General features: G+C 35.9%; 1 protein-coding gene across 1 annotated transcript in view; it reads left to right on the top strand.

The window, feature by feature from the left end:
• Positions 1 to 23,380, top strand: part of SPAG16 (sperm associated antigen 16) — a 304,682-nt gene that overhangs the window by 215,680 nt on the left and 65,622 nt on the right. Inside the window, 1 exon segment of the mRNA XM_026852411.1 lies at positions 11,318 to 11,504. Coding sequence (XP_026708212.1) covers positions 11,318 to 11,504 — 187 coding nt within the window.

Raw genomic sequence — 23,380 nt, forward strand, 5'->3', positions numbered from 1 at the left:
GAAGGTACTTTTACAGAACAATCTGGTGGACATCTACTGGAAAAGGAGGAAAGGAAGAATATATAAAAAGAAATTTTGACACTGCCCCTCCCAGACCTTTTTTTTTTTTTTACACTGCAACAGTGAACTATCTCTGAGTATATTCTTAGGATGAAGTTTTGCAGTAGGGCTTAGGATCAACCCTTGAGCTGTTTTCAGCTCCCACAGTTTTATATCCAGAGATTTGGAAGAAGGATTTCTAGTGCCTGTGATAGCACATTTTCCATTATTCAAATACAAGCAGAGTTTATTGGACCCTGAAGGTCGTCTTGTTGATGTTGTTGAGGTAACAGCAGAAATTGGTCTGAAAACCCAAGGTTAAATTATTTTAGGCCTGCTTTTTTTTTTTTTTTTTTTTTTTTTTTTTCCTGTAGGATTATTTTTCTGCTAATATAGTGCTAACGAGGGGAATGTGTGGCTGAAGAATGCAATGTGAGGCCTCATCCTAGTCACAGTCATCTATCCAGGATGAAAAATAGTGCTCTGAATTAGATGGAGGAAAAACTTGATTACTGATCTGTCATGTTTGAAGTCAGGACCTTCCCTTTTGTACAGTAGCATTAGTGTCTTTCATTTATTCAGTCTTGCCAAAAATGATCTAACCAGTACAGTTCAGTAGATGTTGGGAAAATGAGTACTTGACTGGTTTGTGATGCATTACCTTTAATTAGGCACTTTAGCTCAAATACACAAGATTCATCCTTACAAGGTTTTAAATATGGTTGTTTTAGTCCTGGATACTATTTAATTTCATTGTATATCTGTAACATTTCCTAATGTGTTTCTTTTGTAGTTAATATATTTTTTAGTAAACCATGTGGAATTTATGCTCTAACCCTTGGGAAGTATGTTTTGGAATCAATCCATAGAGATTTTGGATTTTCTGACATGAATCACAAATTCTTGTTAGCATGCAATAGGTTTGATGGTGGAAGTAAGGAAAATTTTTCTGGTATACAAACTCCAGAGATCAATTGTGATGTCATTATCTGTTGTATTTATGTATTTTCCCTCAAGCTGTATTGTTGCAGTAATTTGGATAACTTTGGGTACAAAACGGTTGCGACATCAGAAGTAACAGGAGGAGCTGACTAACTGTGAATGAGCACTGGGGCTTGTTTGACCATAGGAAGACATGGATGTGGAACCATGTTCTTAGCTTGTAACTGTATTCTTTGCATTTGAGTAATGTATCTATAAAATGAATGGGGAACACAAAGAAAGAAGGCCACAGTATGTATGTCCACACTTTAGATCAACTTTGAGACTTGTCGGGTTTGAGGTTTTGGGTTTTTTTGGGTTTTCCCACTTTTTTGAGCAATCAGGTGTTAGACTGCGTGGCCTCATGAATAAAAGTTCAGTTTTCGTACAAAGCCTTTCCGTGAAAGTGTGGAAGATTATATTAATTTTGGTACAATGCTTTCTCTTGTACTAACCCAGGATTTGGTTCATGTTCAGAACTTCCATTCCTCCTCCACTATGAGACTTATAGCTATGGATTGCTGTATCCATTAATGAATTCCCTGCCTTTTGTTATGTTTGCATCTCCAGAGCATGACTCAGTGAGATCATCAGTTACCCAAAATACAAACACTTGGCTGGTGCACCCTTGGGCTTCGCTGTCAAGATTGTTACACAGTGGGAGTTAAACATTCTTCCAGGTACCTGGGAAATGTTCAAATTCCAGTGCAGAACTTTCCACAGGCTGTGAAATCTCTATGCACTCACTGAAATCTCTATGCATATGAATATGCAGCTTAAAAATGATGCTTTGTACAAAGATGCAAATGAGATTAATGGCTATGGTTCATTACTGGCTATTGATTGAGATTAGACATTACTGGACAACCACTTGGGGATGATAATGGATTTGAAATGACTGATCCACAACTTTGCATTTAAGAGGAACTGTGACACAGGATTATCATTGTTAATATAGGTCATAAATCTGTTCTGTACATGGAATTCATGTATCTGAATTCCTTCCAAACTACATTTTTCCCTACTTCAACAGCCTTTCATTAAAATTTCAGGTTTTGGAGCGATTCCAATGCAAGAAAAATGACCCATGCTGGATGGGATGGGTGTTGAGATTAAGTATCACAAAGTAATAGTATGCTGTTTAATGTATGTTATTGATATTGATTGGTATTATATATGATTTTATGTGGCTTAAATACACTAATTTATTTTTTAAATGTAATGGTGTATAGGAAGAATTTAACTTACAGTGGCTTTGTTTGAGAGAAAGTGTAGAAATGGTACAGAATATATCGTTTCTGGAAGATATGGTAATTTTGAAGTTTACTCACAATTATAAGATTCTAAATATAATTACTAAGAATTATAATTATTTTACCTGAAATTAAATATTTCATATTAAATTAATGGAGGAAAATTTACTTGGCAATGTCTTAAAGCAAGATGGCACAACTGAACCCAGAAACACTGTTTGCCTTCATCATAAGTAACGTTTGTAATTGTTGGAGAAATCACTGGCTAGGCTCCCTGCTTCAGACAGGATGACCAAATGCTCCTGCCCCTTGGTAAATAGGTGTCAAATTTTCATGTTGGATGCTGGACATGTACTGACAGAAAGCTTTTAGAAGAGACATGATTTATTTAATTTATTTTTATTGTTGTTAAAAAGGGAATTATTCGTTGGTCTTTAAATCTTGCATAGAACCTGTATTGTCTAGTGCCTGCTGTCCTGCAGACATGCATTTTGGTACATCTAATCTCCAACTTTTCATTTTTATTTCTTACCTTCTTACCAAAGCCTCCTAAAAGGCAATTTTACATGTACTAAAAACTGCCTTCTACCAGATGCCTAAATTATTTTCACATCTCATTTAACCACTTTTAATTACATGACATTGAAAGAGAGCTAACTAGTTTTTTACACAGTAAAAAGATGAGCTTGCAATGAATGGTAACACACTCACTATTTTGTGGGGGTACCAAGCTAATCTTAGCAAGATAACAGATTTGAATGTCGCAGGCCTGACGGTGATCTGTATAGATTGTAACCTGAATTGAAGCAATATGCTACCTTGTGGACATAACAAAAAAAACCCTTAATCATAATGATCCTGAATGCAGAGTGTTTAGATCAGGTCAAACCCTTGAAATAAAGGAATTAATTGTGCACTGGGACAGACAAGCTGGTAAGAGCAGTGGGAAGGGTACCAGGTGAAACAGGATTTCTGTGTGTGTGGTTAGATACACCAACTTCTGTCATCAGTACCCAGTTCAGAAAGGGAAAATGTTTTAAAAGATGGAGGACTTGCTAGGTTAAACCTGTTTATAAATTACTTGAATTTGTTGTCTGAAAATTCATATATACCATACTGGGTCTCTTTTTGGTAGTAGCAGCATGTTATATTTAAATTACCACAGATGTGAAACAGTCACTTTTGAAGTATAATGTAGCCTCAAGGAAGTTTTAATAAAGAGGGTGAACTTCATTAAAACAAAATATTACTACTTTTATGATACCCAGTCCCAGTGTATGTCTTACCTCGGAGCAGTGACAAGTGGTGCTATGCCCAAACACTGCTTCATTTTTTTTTTCCCTTGATGTCAATACCCAGCTGTCAGCGAGGTAGAATGGCAGGGAAAAACAGTTATCCTGTCTTGGGTCAATATATAAGCATGAAATATGATTAAAAGATCTAGCAATTAGGTAATGTAGAATGAAAAATTACCTTGAGTTTTGCACTTGGCATACTGTGCATTGACAGTTTTCTGAAGCTTTCCAGCCAATAGCCTTGTGTCACAGGATTTTGCAGGATGGTTGCATTTTTCTTCTCAGGCAAACAGCCATGCACCTATCTACTGTCCACTGTCGGCTGGTTGCTGCCATGCTTCCTGGCTTTGAAACTTCTTAATTGTTTATAGCATGTCAGTTGATGATTGATTTTGCATTTTTGAAATTTAATTCTTTTTCTCAGCTTTGGTGATAAATGAGGAAAAGAAAAGGTATTTTCTTATTTCTACTGCTGAGCATTCGGGCATTCACCTTCTGTATAAATGACATTTTATGTCTATTAATAAAACAGAAGTAAAAATAGGCTTAAGATTATTCCGAAGAATGAGATATATTACAATTACTGCATAAGATCTGTCTTAGACTCACAGTCCATGAGGATAATGAAAGCAACACCCAAAACAAACCATAGGTATCAAAAATCCTGGGGTTTTAATAAGAAATGTCACTGTAAATAATTAATGTGACTCAGAGTTCCAGTAACAAAAAAAAAAAAAGTGAACTATATCTCAAGCCTGCATCAAGGTTACAAAATCTATTAGAAACAAAATCTTTGCTACAGAATGTTTTGTTTACAGACTAAGAACGTAAGGATGGCTGCACATGCCATACTCTTCTGGACCATCATCCTGTCCCCAGCAGTGAGTACCAGGGAATGCCTAGAAAGGGATAAGACTTGGTACCCTCCTGGACTCCTTATTTCAAAGTTCTTAAGCCAGCTGCAGTCATCAACAGCAGCCAGCAACATAAGTGTTGATGTATTCCTCTTCCAGAACTCTGTCTCATCTTCCTTTGTACCTGCAAAGAGTTGGATCCCTTTATCAAGGAACTGTGCAAGTACTCGTGTCTGTTGTGGAAAAAAACATCCCCTCTTGTCTTTTCAATATTTTTTATGGGAACCTGTTAAATAACATGTTGACCCCACCCTTTTTTAAATGCAGCCCAAATTTCACCTTCTCTGGTGAGAAGAAAATGAGCGGCTGTGACAGAAACACACCACGGCAAAGTAGGGCAATAAAGTTATGACAAGTGCACAGCTGAACTAATGTTTAATATTTCCATCCCTTATATTGGTTTTAGTATCAAGTGGAAAAGAGAGTGTTTAAATACAGCTCTCATAACCAGAGGTGGGAGCCCACTGGTAAGTACATACTTTACAAAGTCTGCATCACTGTTTTTAGCCTTGTTTCCAAGGACAATGAAGCTTACAAGGATGTATTCCCCCACCCCTGCCATGCTACTGCTTCACATGTTCCTTACACCCTCTCCCATGCTCTCTAGTAACTTTTAACCTTCAGGCTAATTCTGACAAAACTCAGAATGCAGAAATCTGAAGGATCAATCAATTCCTGATATATTTACTTAATCAACAGCTCAGGTGATGGGGCCAAGAGGCATTCAGGCTTCATTAGTTCTGTGGGTTTTTTTTGGTTTTGGTTGGGTTTTTTTTTTTTTTGGTGGAGTAACTCAGTTTTTCCAGACATTTCCTTTCTTTACCTTTCCTCTTTGTCCTAGCATAAAATGTCAGCAAAATTAAAGTAATCTTTAACAGTATTTGCAGTTCTTCCTTTGGGCTTTGCTGTGCTTAGGGTCTACCTACACTGATACTGCAAATAGTATAGTAGTTTTTAGATTTTTCTATAGAATAATTGCATGAATAGAGGTAAATAAAAGCCACATCATTTTCTCAATTAAACAGTTGGAATATTGATTTTAAAGTGTTTTACAATTGCTGTGGTAAAAGACTTACAGTCTAAAACATTACAGGAGTATGTTTAAAATTTGTTGAGTTGCTGATGCTTATGTTATATGGTTAAGTTCCACTCAGATGCTACCTGTTGCTGCAGATCTTAAGACAGAAAACTGTAACACAAGTCGTGTTTGTTTTAGTGTGTTGATTTCTGAACTGTTAGTTGACAGCACTGTGTGTAAGGCTTTGCTCACTGCCTTTTGATTTAGGCTGTAATTGTCTCCGGAAAGGAGCTATATCTTAGTTCATCTGCAGAATGACGGACATGTCCACACTGCTACATAAATAATACATACAAATGCCAGTAGCACAGATCTTGATACATTCTTTTAATACCATGTAGAATACAGTAAAAAAAAACATGGTCTGATTCACAGTACTGTCCCTGGCAACTGCTAAAAATAATATTCCTGTGATTAACTCTTAAGATGAGATATGTTGGATGGAGAAGTCTACCTTATTACTATTTACCAAATAAACTGCAGAACAAGATGTTCTCTCTCAAGAATAAAGCTGACCAAGAATGCTCAGGGTTATGAAGAGGTATTGCTCCAGTCAGTGATATGAGAAGTTGAAAAAGGCATGTCCTAGGCAGACAGATCTAATGATACAAATGGCTTTACTGGTGTTTTTTGGCTGATGCAAAATGACAGTCCTTGTAGATTTTGAAGGATGGGCTCTGTGGTCCTGCTTGGCTAATGCTATGAAACAGAATATGAGAAATACCTGAGTATGCCCCTTGGAGTAGTTTGAGGTTCAGATCTAAGTCTGTTGTCCGGAAATACTTGAACGAGATGCAATATTTGAAGCTGCTTTGACTGTTGATATTACATCTGATATACTTACAGGGAAATGCTATCAATGTAGCTATTGTCTTCATTTGGCCGGTATTGCAGAAAAGTAGTCAGTCACCTGAAATGTCATCTCTGTGACAAAGTCTCATGCTGTTGCTGAATATGTCCCTTAATTATTGATAGGTCTACAACTCAGTATTAATGGAGAGGTGTCTTGTAGAGAGAACAGTGAAGTTGGAAGCAGGAGGAAGATATAATGAAAGAAAATGTGGTTCTAGGGTATGAGGGAGGAAAGGCTTGAGAAGTTAATGCCTCTTCTGCTTTTGTTGAACATGGAATTAACGTTTCCAAAGTGTTTTTTCACTCATTTTTTCTGGAAGGACAGGTTTATAGCATCAATTAGGAATACCTGAAATCAGTTGAAAGGTAGAACTGTATGCATATTTAGTGTTAAGAAAAAAGATCTATCCATAGACAATGTAGGGGGCTACAGGTGTCATATACTCTCTGTTGCCTAGATCTTTACAAAGTTTTTTTCTACACAATTACTTTGTTCCAAACTATACAGGCGTATTTCATCCCTTATAGTGCTTTGGTCTGCTAGAAAGTCTAAATAGAAAACCACCAAAACAGACCAAGCAAGATCATGCAATCCCAACTGATCAGGTCCATGGAACACCGTACACAAGTATACTGCTGCTTTTTCTTTTTTTTCTTTTTTTTTTTTTAAATTGCTAGCATCAAATTTCTAAAAGTTATTTGCATACATGTGAATGTATTTCAAGTGACAGAAAGAGATTCATGTTGTTTTTGTCTCCTAATCTGTTGTCTGGTTCTTTAATTCTTTTTTTACCAGACAAATCAAAGTGGTTTATTACCCTCTGAATTAAAGGTATGAACATTGCACAGAATTACTTGGAGCTTTCTCTCTTAGTGATCAATCTTGAATTGAAATGGAGATTATGTATATAGCTGCTGATAATTAAGGCAGCATCTAATGTCATATTTCTATATAATATTAATATAAAAATCAGTATTTATTTTGTTTGAAAATCAGTCATATGGTAGAGGACTGTGTGGGTATAGACTGTTAAACTGACAGCATAAACTATTAAAAACATCTACTTTTCCTGATACATTTTTTTTCCCCAGATAATGTTATATCATACATACAGAGTAATAGTGCAGTAAAAAAAAAAAATGTTGTAGCTGTGGTAACAAAACATTACTTCAGATCTTGGGGTGTTTCTTTTATCTTCCAGGACCAAAAAAAAAGCTGCAAATCAGAAAAAAGTGTGTCATTACTGACAGGATTTTTTTTTCTAAGAGCAGCATTTTGATTTAGATGCGCTTTATTTTTCATTATGTGTGTGTCTGGCTTGCATACTAGTGCGCAGCAAAGTTTTCATGACCGCAAAGTGCAGGCCCAGTGCTAAACCAGCTCTGAATGCCATCTCTCCTATAAGCAGCAGTTTGTGCTTCCCAGAAATGCTGACATTAAGTTTGTACTTGCTTAACTGCAGATCCTCAAATGATGCAGCTCCCTGTTCTTTAGTGAAGTGATGCTTTTTTTTATCTCCAGGGAATATTAGGGAGCTTGTGTTGCAGGGTCCCTCTGTTCCCGAGTACTTTTTCCCTTGCTTCCACTGTCAGTCTGTCCCTCAAAACTTTTTCTTGCACAAGCTACGCTTTTGTTTTCAGTGTCCACTTTCCTCTTTTGATCTGTCATGAGTGCTAAACCTCATTTGTAACTCTTTCCCCTGCCACAGATTGCCAAATTGAATCCATTTGAACTGCCTTCCTGCTCCTATCTGTTTTCTGAAAGATTTTCATCACTGCCTGGATGGTGTAGTCTTAAAATTCAGCCCAAGGAACTGGTGGTTCTTGTAGCATTTTGAGTATTATATATTAAAAAATGCATAAGCAATAAATCTTTTTCTGTGATTCACAACGGTGGCAGTGCATACTACCCTCTGAATCAATTATAGATTTCATCAGTCCTGCTTTATATCTGCTTCTGAATTTGTTTTGAAATAGCTCTTATTTCATAAGCGTATAAGGGGTATGATAATTTGTCATTTCACTAATTTTATCTGTCTTCAGAAGTGAGATGGAGCTTGAGTTATTAAAAGTACAAGTGTTTCATTAATAAAAGCACATTTATTCCTAGCAGCTTGACAAAATTAGGGTCTCCTCTGAACCCTTACTCAGGCTTCAAGCCTTTATGCTTCTATATATGTGAAAAAAGCTTCAGAATTATTCCTTTGCAATGTTAAAATTTTTGAGAGATTAATCTCTCAAAGCTTTGTCTTAGGCATGGGGGTGTAACTGCCTTAATGAGAATTATAATGATAGTTTCACAAAAAATAGCAATCTAAAACATAAGTGTTAAAAATAGACAAAAGTTTAGGTAGGTGATATTTCATAATGGCAAGTTCCCCCTTAAGATCTATCAGGTAAATGATGCACATATTTCAAACTGTCTTAGAAGGTACTTTTACAGAACAATCTGGTGGACATCTACTGGAAAAGGAGGAAAGGAAGAATATATAAAAAGAAATTTTGACACTGCCCCTCCCAGACCTTTTTTTTTTTTTTACACTGCAACAGTGAACTATCTCTGAGTATATTCTTAGGATGAAGTTTTGCAGTAGGGCTTAGGATCAACCCTTGAGCTGTTTTCAGCTCCCACAGTTTTATATCCAGAGATTTGGAAGAAGGATTTCTAGTGCCTGTGATAGCACATTTTCCATTATTCAAATACAAGCAGAGTTTATTGGACCCTGAAGGTCGTCTTGTTGATGTTGTTGAGGTAACAGCAGAAATTGGTCTGAAAACCCAAGGTTAAATTATTTTAGGCCTGCTTTTTTTTTTTTTTTTTTTTTTTTTTTTTTATCCCAAATATTTTTCCTGGCTTTTTTTTTAGTAAACACAATAGAAAACCTCCATTATTCCTGGTATAATTTGGGAAGGCTGCATTAACTTTTTTTAGTATTTTAAAAGAGTTTGAAATTAAGGGGCTGTAGATCAATTAATCTTATTTTTATACTGGGAAGGCTGGTAGAAATTGTATTAAGAAGCAAAATTACAAGATACATGGATACATTTGTTATAGTGAAGCATTGGGAGGTATCAACATGACTTTGGAAATTGTATCAGAAACCTATTAGAGTTCCCTGGAGGGCTTGCTGAACGTTTGATAAGGGGAGATTTGTAAATTCAGTATACTTGGATTTTCAGTAAATTCTTAAGGTCATTTGACAAAAACTCTCACAGAAGCAAAATTGTCCTGAACACAAAGGAAATTTATCTTGTGAGTTTAAAAACTGGTGAAAGGATAGGAATAAAATGTCACTTTCAGAATGGAGAAATTATTTGAGTCACACAGGGATCTGTGTTGGGACCTAAGTTATGAAGATGATGTTGGAAACTGGGGAAGAAAATGAGATGGGTGACTCTGCTAATTAGTCAGGGCAGTAAAAATGAAGGTTGCATGTGAAGAATTACAGGAAAAGAATTCCAGTCACAACAGCTGACTTGACGGTGAAGTGGCAGGTCAATACAGATGAATGCAAACTAATGCACATAAGAAAAAGTGGTCCTAACTATACATAGATAAGAATGGGTTTAAACTACTTATTAGTACTCAGAAAATAAATCTGGAAGCTGCTCTGATCAGTTTTCTGAAAATTTCTGTGTAGTAGTGTCAAAAATGATAATCAAATTAAAAGAATACAGAATAAATCAGAAAACACTACCGTGCATTGTATAGCTTCCTCGGGAACTTGGTTCAGCTTCAGTTTCAGCTCAAAAGGTGCTGAGAAAGATGTTAAATGTGATCAAAGAGGTGGAATGATGTCTGTATGAGAAATGAGTCAATAGAGTAGGAGTCTTTAGTTTTGTGGGTAAGGTAGGATAGAGGACCTATAATACCACAGTTGGTTTAGACATGCTAAATGTGTAGTCAGTGTTTACTTTTAATCACAGTGTTAGAATTAGAAGCATCAAATGAAATGAAGGAATGTATTTAAGACCCAAAAATAGTTTTTCACACAATGCATAATTACACTTTGGAATTCATTGACACAAGAGATTGTGGGTGCCAAAGGTTTGCATATGTTCAAAAATTAATTAGTTATTGAAAAAGCTTACACGGATGCCTGTTAAGCACAAGGCTTCCGTCTCAAAGAAATCCTCAGCCACATGCTAGGTCTGGGAGAGTTTAATAGGAGAATCACTCTACATACTTTTCCTTATTATTTTCTTTTTGTTAAGAATCCTTTAGTAGTTGTTGTGTAACATATCCATCTGGTTCAGCAACTTCTAGTCTGAAGCTGTATGTCCATGCTTAAATCAGATAGAACCATACTAGTTCATACCCGAAGATTTGGCCAAAAAATTTGAGTTGAACTCTGTTTTTTTCATTTATGTAACGTATCAATGACCCCAAGAGATAGTGAATCTGTTAAAGTGTTTATACTGAATCAGAAGAGATAAAATTGTGATGCTTAAATAATAATTTATAGGTAGAAAATGGTATAGATTTGGGAAAAGAGAAAATATTCTTCCCTGAAGCTATTTTATTCTATTTTTGAAAGCAGTTCTCTGGGTTTAAGTTATTTTACTGATAAACTCATAAATAGACTACAAAAAGTAAGAATGTAATTTTTGGAACCATATTTACTTTCCTGTGGAAGATAGCTACTTCATATCTCGTTTTCTTTTCTTTTGATAGCATATTTAATACATGACTGCTTCATCTATGATGTGTCAGAAAACTGTATAAAGTAAAAATATGAATGTCTTCAAACATAATTTTTTGTTCATATGCATTTTAATGTAAGATCAACAATTGCTACTTACCCTGTCTTTCTAAACGTAGCTAAATTACTTTGCTGTGTACTTTGAAAAATCTTCACCTATATCCTTGCTAAAAACTACTCCTTATTTTTATTCCTTGTAACGGTGGCAACCACATGGTCACCTCAAGTGGGGATACCACACTGCGGATATGGGACTTTTCAAAACTTGGATGCATTCTGACTTTGGAAGGATATGCCCACACTATATAAGACTGCTCATGGCATTCATGCGATGATTTTGTGGCTTCTGCCTCCATGGACAACAAAAATAAAATATGGGATGCTAACATGTATAGAGTTACTGGAGAGTCTTTATTAGCTGGTTAATAGCTTTGCTTAATAACCACTGGTTTATGTTCTAGCCCAGTGAGAGAGAGATGTCTAGCATCAATTTGTGGACTTCACTTTAAGAACACAGATTAATTAAAGGGAGTGGTGCAAAAAACAGGCTTTGACGTGATTTACTAGATAAAGCCTTTACTAAATAGGGAGCTGGAAAGAATTTAAATTACAACAGTGCCAAAAAAGTATTTGCTTTTATTTGGCATCTTTTATTACAGAATCAGATTCATCTTGGTTGGAAAAGCCCTTGAAGATCCTCCAGTCCAACCATTAACCTCCCACTGACCGTTCCCAACCCCACCAGATCCCTCAGTGCTGGGTCAACCTGACTCTTCAACCCCTCCAGGGATGGGGACTCCCCCCCCTGCCCTGGGCAGCCCATTCCAACGCCCAACAACCCCTTCTGGAAATAAATGCTTCCTAAGAGCCAGTCTGACCCTGCCCTGGTGCAGCTTGAGGCCATTCCCTCTTGTCCTGGCACTGGTTCCTTGGTTCAAGAGACTCATCCCCAGCTCTCTGCACCCTCCTTTCAGGTAGCTGTAGAGGGCGATGAGGTCTCCCCTCAGCCTCCTCTTCTCCAGACTAAACCCCCCCAGTTCCCTCAGCCGCTCCCATCAGACCTGTGCTCCAGACCCTGCACCAGCTCCGTTGCCCTTCTCTGGACACACTCGAGTCATTCAATGGCCTTTTTGGAGTGAGGGGCCCAGAACTGAACCCAGTCATTGAGGGGCGGCCTCACCAGTGCCGAGCACAGGGGATTTATTCTGCAATTATTCTCGGGTGTTTTTTTTAAGGTCTGAGCTTTGTGGAACTTCAGTATGTAATTTAAAGAAGTAACTGAACAAAAATTTAAGTAAGTTTTCTATGTAGTATTTCTAGCTCTTGAGTATACAACACACTAAGGTTAGACAAATGGAAATTTATTCATTATATATGCTTTGGCAAGGTGACTCCTGATTAATAAATCAATGTATACCTCTTCATTTTCTTTATTATTCAAGAAAATGCATTTTTATGAGGGTGCTTCTAGAATATTAGTATATTCCTGTTTACCAAGTCATTATTAGTTCCTCAGCTTTCTTCAGTTATATTTGAGGTGACATATTTTGATTAATTTACACCTTAAATTAATGGAATGGATTTTTTTTTTTTTTCCAAACTGTTCCTTCCAGGCTCCTGAATGGTTTAGGAGTACTGTTACTGACACCACTGTACTGTACTAGGTCTGATTTTTAACAGCTGAATGTCATCAGTCCACAGACAAGTCTCCACTCTCTTAGGTGTTTTCCTTGGTTCTCTACTATACGGTTCAAATGGATTTTTCCCTTTGCTCTCTCTTTTTCTTCCTTTGAATTTGAATGAGGTGAAATAGTCCTTCAAGCTTGTTGGCCACTGCAGGAAGAGAAAGTTCACTGAAAAAAACTAGGGAGACTTTCTTCTCTCTTTATTTCCTTTTGCCTAGATCACTCCCAGCCTGCTGCAATTGTAGTGAGCCCTGCAACTGAGACCTAGAGACCTATTTTAGGAGTACACTTGGTGAACTGGGAGTGTTGAGGGGTTTTGTTGTAAAAGTGATGTACTTTGATAAGCATGTATGAATTGAAATTTTTCAAAATGTTGTAATTCAGCCAGATTTTTGAGAGCTAATTAAAACTCTGTCAGTATCAGATTTTCAGTCTTGCTTTCAAGTTGTGAATTGAGGGAGCATTAAATAATAATAAAAACATTGTTTTCAAAATGGGATAAGCAATGTGTCCTTTCATGAATTATTCCAAATTATTTTGGCTAAGCTGAGAGCAGCTGCTTAAAACAAAAGCTTGAAACAAATATTCAGTTTTTATAAAATCATAGACAAAACAGTTAAAGTTTGGCTAAGTTCAAGACAACTGAGAAGTGGGTTTTATAACAGAAATTGTCAGCCAGTTCTGATAACAGATGATGCTTCCACAATTACTCTCAGTAATAAGAATTAATGGTCAGTGTTTTGTTTAGAAATGAAAACACCGGAAATCTGTTGTATTGTTGCCTTTCTTCTTAACCTGTTGTAGGGTTTTAATACTTTGATCATCCTTTGTGTCATGTTCATAATCTTTAAGAAATAATACTAAGAATAGCTTTAATTTTATGTCAGAATGGCTTTGGATTTGCATAGACGAAGGTTTTGTTTAGACACTTTAAAATATCTTCTCTACCAAGGAAGCTTTTGTAGTCAGAGGAATCAAAGCAAATTTTCATCACCAACCCATGCCTCCCACTCACACTCATTACCAGCTCTCATTTCTACCTTCAGTGTATCTGATGTGCATTTTGCAGCTGAAAATAAGAGAGTAAGGAGCACAGCTGTGATGTGAAGGGCTAGTTATCAGCATACAAATAACCTTAAGTCATGCAAAAATCTCAGTGGCTAAAGGGAGCAGGAGGTGGCACAAAAACGTGTCATAGTATTCTTAAAATAGGAGTATTCAGAGCATGAAATAAAAAAAGAAAGCCTCACTTGGAGTCCTCATTGGTGGACTTTCAGTCTGTTCACAATAAAAGCTCATGTATTCTTTTATGTTAGATTACCACAATCCCACAGACAGTTGAGTTCTGTTTAGATGAATTTGTAAGCTGTGCTGTAGAAGTGGTGTATACACTTAGTATAAAATGAGTACAGTGGAAAAATTAGATAGTCTTGAAGAGCTTCTGTAAAAAGGGATCTGATGACAAGCTAAAGACATCCCACCTGAAAACCTAACTCTGCAGAACAGTCAGCTGCAATTGATCCTTATGCTCAGGTTCAAGTGAAAAATTGATCCTTATGCTCAGGTTCAAGTGAAAGATACGCAAATAAGGGAAAGCTGTTGACAGATTAATGAGTCTGGTAGTTTCCACTCTGGATTGTTAATTTGCTGATGCTTATATAGAGAAATGCTATACGAAAGAACCTGCAGTGTATTTTGGCTTGGCAATACTAATTGCCAAGCTAACTGGCTGAGTTTAGCAACACTAGTTCTAGATCTTTCCCAGTGTGCCCCCTGTAAATTTGTTACATGCCTTGAGTCCTCTGATAGAAATGAAGCCAGCTCTTCTAGGTACCATATAAATAAATACATAACCTCCTTCAGACTTCTTCACAGTTTTGGTGTGTGCAACAAAATGGGAAGGTGGAGCAGGCTTACGGCAAGGGTAAGAAAGGCTGTTTTCTTCCCATCCTCACAGAATCTGTGCTTATCTAGTTGTCATCTTTAGAATTCTCCCTCTCCGGGTGTCTGCTGGTTGACTCAAACTCTGAACAGGGGACAGAGCACAATCTAACATACTTGTGGTAGGATAATAATCAGTGATCATAGTTGTTCTGCTTAGTCTACAGATTTATTCTTTCCACTCATAAGGAATTAACATTTTATGAATAAAAGCTGTCTGTCTTCCTTAATATTACATATTTGGATGGATGCTTGCTTTCAGATTGAATGGTCCTGGAAAGCAGCATATTGGAGGGGGGAGGAAGAAATCAAGATGAGTATCAAAGCTATCGCTGCCACCTTTATATAAGAAATATGTTGTAAATAAATGCTACAAATATAAATTCACACATTCTGTAATGGGTGGCAGTCAACTTTTTATTTCCAGACTTCAGAAAGTTACTTTTATGTATTAGAAACATCTTTTTTTTAAAATAAATATGGCTTTTGAAATACTTATAACAGAGTTCTCCATGGTTGAAAACCTGGTATCAAGAAAGCGGGGAGGCCGTTTACTGTCTTTTAACACCAAAACCCAAGGTGCAAGTTTCATAATCATCAAATCAATTATTGGAGGCCAAAGAATAGGAGATGCAACATCTCTTAAACAGGAAAAGGTTGCAAATAAATTATGTAATTATTTGCCAATGGGAAGAAAATTTAACCTGCTAATCATTTGAATTTTGATTTATTAGAAGGTGAAACTGCTGATTTTTTGTTTTGTTTTTGGAATGGGTGTTATACACAAGCATTTTTCTGTTGTGTACGTTGGAAGTTTCTGCTGTATATCTAGCCACAAAAAGCATTCTTATCAGGAGGATAATGTGGGGTAGATTTGTAGTTAAAAACATTGTTCTCACTGACAACTTCTGTGCCTTCTAGTTAAAGATGTAAACTGAGTTTAAAAACAAAACAGACAACAAACAAACAAAAGTCCAAGGACCTTTCTTTCCTGACAGACACGTGTTGATGAAACCATGACCCAAGTGACTGAAAGGTTTGAGGGAGGCAGTTCTGGTGTTGGAACTTCTTGATGCTTTCTGCTGGGAGAATTGGCTGCTTTTAAAGGAAATTACAAAGAAAATGGTGTAACATCTAGCGGGGGGGCAGGATGGGACGAGGAAGAAAGATAACTCATGTACCTGTCATGATTAGAAAAATAAAAAAACAAAACCAGCAAAACATAGGCATATCTGCTATCTTCAAGGTTATCCCACCTTCTTAACGATTATAGGAAGCAACTTGAACACAAAGGGGGGGGGAAGAAATAAAGAAGCTTTTAATTTGTCAACAGGTTTTTATTCAACAACATAGCTCAGATTGAAAATATATAGGCAGCCGTGTTAATAGCTTGGCAAACAGTTCCAGGATTGTTTTCTCAGACGATAAATTCAGGACTGTCGAAGTCATTTTGGCAGGATTAATTTCAATTATCCAACTGTAAATATCATCAGAGATTTACAGCCTGATCTCTGATATGCAAATCAAACTGAACATCATATATCTCATGTAAACACAGGCGGTTATTTAGTTTTGCAAACATATGCTGTAGACTGTATGTTAAATGCAAACATTGTTATTTATGCTTTAAGCTTGAGAAATTATTTGCACCAAATTCAGAACATTCAGAATTTTTTTTTTTCTCTTTTATCCATTGTATATTCATTGGACCAGTTCTCCATTTTTCTTTGGTTTCTTTCATCAGTGCAAAATTAGGCCACAGAGAAAAGCAATTCCATACTGTCCTGCAGCAGAGACCTCAGGGTGAATAAATGTTTACGAATTGGAGCCATTGCTGCTTTCTGTTTGTTGTTTTTTAATCCATCGTTAGTTTTCCTCTTCATTTAACAAGTAATTTTTGTCTAATTCCCTGAAATTTTTCCTATAATTAAAATTTTATTTTCAAATTCTAAAATTGTTTACATTAATCCTCAGTCAGTACTAGTATCGTTTAGTGGATTTCTTCAGGTGAAAATTTAAAAAGTAACTAATCTGTCATAATCACTGTTAATTGTTCTGTACAACCACTAAAACAGTATCTTGTCACTAACTTTTTAATATATTCTTTTACTGATTTTACACAAAAATAATTGTTGACACCTTTTGCTCTCCTACAAGACTGGGAATTTTCACTTCTTTGCTTAGTGCCAGATGTGTATGACATTAATTAATTCCTAGTTTATTTAATTTTTTTTTTTTTTTTTTCTTGAGCCTACATTACAACTCTTAGTTTCCATTATAACTTCTCTCCACTTGATAACTACTGATTATAGTTTTGTTTCTTCTTATAAGAAGCATTTTATTTTTGGGAAATTTAAGGCTAGTATACATTTTAAAGAAATTAAGAAGGGATTAGATTTTGTTTAAATAGAAGCCCCTAGTCAACTATAGCTTTTCTTGGAATGATACCATGCAATGATGTTACTGCACGCATTTTTTATTATCTATTAACACCTCTTGACAGTGTGCAGTACAAGACATAATTAATTAGATTTTAAAATGCTATTATGGTTTTGGTTGGATTTTTTTTTGCTTTAGTCTCAATAACGAAGTGAACTAATGTTTCTTGAATTGCCAAGTTGGCTAGTCAAACTATTTGCTTTGTACCATCAGAGCAATTATGAAAAGACACAGAGTTTAGCCTAACTTCTGGCATCTTTTACATTCATACTTGTTCTTCTTCTTCCTTTTTCCTTAGGCAATGGACAGTTTTTAAATTAAATATTTACTATCAGATTTGTAGTTATTTTTCATCAGACCCAATGTATCCATATCAGGACTCTATAAAATATTCTTTGAAGAAAGTAATAAAGATGGTCTAGTTTCAAAATGGAGCCATACTTTCACATTTTGAATCAGAATGAGGGTGTGTAACCAGTCGTTGTTGAAATACCCGTTTTCAAATTGCATTCACCTGACTTGCTTTTCAGCGGGACAAAAGCCACAAGCTGCTCTAGCCAGATACTGTGTTGAATTGATTCCAGTAAAAGTGAAGCTAATCTATTTTCAGAAAAGACAAATGTCCTCCAGGAAATTAGAAGGCAAGTAGAAGAACTCAGAGGAAATGTGGAAGGGACCATCTTTGGGTAGTTTTTAATGTCTGTTCTGACAGCACGTCAGGAATTGCTTGCCATTTTGATAAAGGAGAATTCCCTTTGGAATCCTCTGAAGAGTACCTGCTATTAATCCCTCAAATCAAAATGAGGCCTATGCCCAAGTCTTCGAATTTATAATTATGCTAGAGTTCCATAACACATTTTTCAGGACCAAGAAAGTCTAAAACCTGGTTGTTATAATTCCCAGAGAGCCAACTGCTGCAAAAATCAATTTGAAGATGTGAATTATCAGGGAAAAATTGATATCCAAAATGTAGTTGTTTGAGTGGAAAATATGGCTTAATCTTCATAATGTTGAAAAAGATGTATCTTGAAGTACAAAACTTAATCAAGAAGTGCAGCTTGAACTTCATATTGTAAACTTATTTAGATCATGTTACAGAGTTAGTACAAGACAACAGGCATTAATAATGAGAAATGTTTAATATGGTTCCATATTTGCAAGTCAAAAAAACCCAGATGAGTCTTACCTAATTCCCATTGAATGCCTAAACTGGTCAAAGTGGTCCAATTATTTACATTTGGTGAAACTAAGCAAAGACTTAGTTGCACCAAATGTAAGTTCTTTAGGTAAGGCCATATAGCAAGTTACTATTGAAACCATAATTAAAAACCTAACTTGCCATTCCTTGGTAACATTAAATAAATGTGGAAGAGAATAGTCTTCCTACAGAGTGAGAAGAAAGAAAATCAGAATTGGATTTTCAGTAGTAGTATAGATTCATGAGAAACATACATTTATATCATTATTATTTCTCTGTCACCTAAAGGATGTAGTGATAAAGCAATGCTGGACTTGTTTGCCGTTGCATAGCAATGTTCAAAGCACACATACACTTAGAGAAGCTGAAGGCACATGCTGTTAGCGATATTGCGAAGACCGTTGGCATTTACACTTTGTGACATAAGCTAATCACCATTTGGGACACAGTAGAAACATGTCTCTATGGAATTACACTGATAAATATGACAGGAATTGTGTAGCTTCTGCTGAAATGTTTGTACCGCTGGCTGTTGGCTACAGGTCTAGATGTATCAGTGGTTTTTTTTCTGGAATTGTCTATGATAATTTAGCCTTTACATAACAAGCATACTTGAATTTCTTAGTAGTTAAAATGACATTTTTTTTTTAAATATCAAAAATATTCTGAGTTTTTTTCCTAAAGCATTGAGAAGACAGAAATGTGAGAGTTTTGCTTTTTGGTTTTTGCCACTGGTCTTGAAATGTACAGTACTGGTTTTGGTTAAGGGAGGGTAAAAGAAATTGAAGTTACTTTTTTTTTTTTTTTTTTTTAAACTAGGGTGTGATGAAAGGAGCTGCTCTCTAAAATATCTAGAGTTCTTGTTTCTGCAAATATTTCTAGCAGGCTTACCTCAACTCTATAATCAATTACCTATGTAAGATTTCCATCTCCCTTCCATAAAAGATAGTAGAGAAAGTTGCACTAGATTTGCATAAAAGCATGTATCCTTTTCTTATCTGAGAAGTTTCCTTGCTTCCGTTATTTCAGCATCCAGTATAGCTTGGAAAAGCTTACTAGATCTGGTTGGGGTTTTTTTTTGTGTTCCAGTTGCCCTCTGTTAGCCCAAGGGTGCACAAATTTCCTAAATTATGTATAGTTGGCAGAGAGATTCCTGTCAGACAGCAGAATGCTTTATTTGTTTTAACTGCTATGGTAATGTGATCTTCTGTAAGTTGGACACCTTTCTACTTGGTTTACCTTACTTGTCAAAATGTTTCCTAGATTCCCTGGCAGCTAGTTCAAGAGCAGGATGAATTATGAAGGTAGTACTTAGACTTCCTTCCATCAAATCCTAACCAAACCAGCTGGCTGGTCCAAAAAATTTACTCCCAATTTAACAGTGTATACTGTAGTAGGCTCAGGTTTCCTTTTTCTCTCTTTGTCAATGTGCAAGTTGAATTCCTCATCTTATTTGCAAGTGTGCAGGTATTATAACTATGGCTTCTGCAAAATATTGTTCAGATCCTGACAGGGTGTTTCCACTGTCTTATGTTCAGTATTCGAGTGGAAAGGATCAACACTGCAGACATTCAGTTAATTTTAAGTCATGGTATAGTATTTCACTATGCATCCACGCTCATTATCCAGTTGTTTTCTTTCTCCTCCATGTTACACTCACTCATTACTGGCAGTCTTTTCTTGACCTAACCTGTTTTCCTAGAAATATTGTCTTACAGAATGTCAACCAAAACAAAAATGAATTGTACCACCGGAGTAATTCATACAGCAGTGGAAGCTGTCAGATATTACAGATTTCAGTGAAGACAACAGTTCATTAAAATGATAAACTTCAATCATCACAACCATATCCTGTCAGTACCAGTTAGTGCAAATATTACACGCATAGTCTGTGATACATGTTAAAGTGGGGTACTAAAGTGTTACCTAATATCAGTGTGCTGTACTACAAGTCATTGTAGATTGTTTCCCTGCTTGTATCTCCAGTGAATTAACAGGAACAGGAGTATATCTTACTATTCATAAGCAGCAGTACTTTGATAGGCTTATCCACCTGAATGTTATTTTTAGCTACTAATGTCTCCTAGTTCGAAATTAGATGTGTTGGTCATTTGATTTCAAGATGAAAGTTGGCCATAATGGTGCCTTTATACATATAAATTCTTGTGTTTGAATTCTTGTCCACTAGCTCCAGGCAGCCTTCACTGATTTGGGGGGGGGGAATGCTTTCGGAGTTTGCTTTTTTTTCTTTTTCATTTTTTTTTTTTTTTTTTTAAAAAAAAAAAAAAAGGGTCCAGACTTTACACTAAATCTTGTATTGCCAGATTATTTTCTCTCCCAGATGCTGGAACTCTAGTTGTCTACCATGTGTATACCATTAAAGCAGATAAATTCATCTTGGATTAGCCTCAGCCGGAATATGAACACAAGTCACATCTTCATCGTTAAACAATGACTGACGTAGAATAAGGATCTCCCAGGTATTTTATTAGGTTGAAAGACATTGAATTGTGTTTGTACATTCTTAAAATGTGAATGAATGCTGTTTTCTGCCCAACAGTGGTTTCTTTTCTCAGTGACAGTTTTCAAGAACTTGGGTCTCATTTCTGTTCTAAATCTTAAATTTCCTAATTTAAACCATAAATTTCCCCTATATGTGTATGTAGTCGTACCACATACATATAATACAATTTCTGTGGTAGCCTGTGTGGATTTTTCTTTTTCAGAATCTTCAGAGTAGATTTTGAAAGCTATTAAGCTTATATCCACACCATACAAGCGGTTAAGTCTTTGAACTGTTTACATAGCCAGTAATTCACACTTCTCCTGAAAATAAGGGCATCAGGGTGGGGTTGTCTTAATGGAGATGACTATGGAGAAAACAAAAATGTTGGAAACTTCCCTTCTGTGCTTCCAGTATTCAGAGTAGGTTTTCTGATGTGAATTGAAACACAACATCATGCAAAAATCTTGTTCTAAACTAGCCAGTATCTTTCCCAGCTAGGAATCAGTTCATCATCTGAAAGACAATTTTTATGCATCTCTTTACTGAACTCAGAGGCTTCAAAGGCATGTGTATCTGTGGGAAACCTATTAAATATGAATTGGAATTATCCAGTTGATGCAAACCGGATGTATTTTTTTTTATATTTTAGTATCTCTTTCAAACATATTTCTGTAACCAAAACAAAAATTCTAGATAATAGAGTCTTAATATTGAGACTGCAGTAAAATGTCAACAAAATTTGTCAATTATTTAATAAAGAGCAGATCGTCATGGACCATTTCTGTTGCATAAAGGGCATGCCAGTTAGCTGCACAGTGTGAACATAGCTGAAGTTACACTTGAATCTCCCCTCTGAAGTTCTAAGAAAAAAATAAAAATACTATATGTGATGTTCTGCAGTTATGTTCTGACAATTAAAAAGCCCTTTTCATAGATTATTTTTTTTTCATATCAGAGTTTTGTTTCATAGTAATATAGATCTGAACTAACTGCTTGGAAGGTGAAGATGAAAATAAGGTCTCGAGGACATGGTATGCAATGCTAAGTGTGAAGGTAGCAGCTAGCAATTCGCTATGTGCAACTGAAGATTTTAGTAGTGACTTTTGCTGGAGATACGTTTACGAACAAGGTAAGATAATGTCATAACTTCTAGAATTAGAACACCGGTATTAAAATGTTGGCAAGTACCACTCTGTTGGTTACGAAATACATCAGTTAGACTTTTGGGAGCAGAATTTGAGCTCTCTATTCTGTGTTTGAGTAGTTTTCCTGCTGAAAACACAGAACCAGTCCCATAGTTTACTACAGTGATCTGAAGAAAAATGCTAGCACCTGTAACTTAAATCAGTACACCAGGCTTTTTATTACTTACTCCAGCAGCTGCTTATTAGAGAACCTAGAATGATACTGGTTTTGTTGTGGCTCCATGTCTAATAGCAGAGCAGAGCAAATCCATTATTTATAATATCTTCCCAAGTTCACAAAGCCATTGAATAGTGCTGCCTATCTCCTTAAAGCTGCCACACACTCAAATCTATTTTATTTGGACAAATAAAGAAACTCTGCACTGAAGAAAACCAATTTGAAAACACTGAAATTCATTTTCCTCACTTAAATATTAAAGTGCTTATATTTATTGCATTTCAGCCATGTTGTATTGTTTTCAAAAAGGATTTGCTCATTTAATAAGTCTAAAGGAATTTCAGTAAATTTAAAATATGGGAAAAAGTAAACTAACATATGACAAAAGTAACAGTGTTTTTAATGCAGTGAATCTGCACTCTAGTTTCAACCTATCCATTAATGTTCTGTGTAACTTGCATACTAATTTACAATACATCAGTACTAGCCCAGGTTCTCATGGTTCTCTGCACTAGTGCAACTGACTGGTTTTTCTGTTTTTTTTTTTAATAAAATAAATTTTTATTTGAAAAAATAGAAGGACTAAAGTTCCTGGTTTGCAATATAGTAATAAATGAAGAGGGGCCTCTAACATTCACTTGTCACTGCCTATAGTTTTGGTGCCTAATGCCTTTGCACATGATGTTCAGGGAACACAGCTTGTGGAAGTCCCTTTATATGTGCACTGAACCATTTAAATTATCCATGATTCTTACATGAATCTTCCTGAATATGGGTTGGGATTAAGATATAGAGATGTCAGTCTAATCTTATATGGAAAAAATAAATTAGAAAGGCATTAAATTATGAGGTTCTAGTACTATTTTCTCTATCCTATATGAGATTTCATTACTATAAAGCTAGACCAGCAAATGGATTCTGAGGTAAATTAATGCTGGAGTATCTGTTTGGGGTTTTTTTGCTTTTTGGTGGGAAGAGGGGAGTGTTTGGGTTTTTTTCCTGGAGGGATGATAGCTGAATTAAATCAGTTTTATAAAAACTGTGTGGATGTAGTTAAATCCTCTAGATTTATTCTGCTGGTCTCCTATATAGTTCTTGTTTCAGTTTTTCCCTTTTGTAAGTATTACTACAACA

Source organism: Athene cunicularia (assembly GCF_003259725.1).
Source record: "Athene cunicularia isolate RWA chromosome 7 unlocalized genomic scaffold, athCun1 chr7_part1, whole genome shotgun sequence".
NCBI lineage: Eukaryota > Metazoa > Chordata > Aves > Strigiformes > Strigidae > Athene > Athene cunicularia.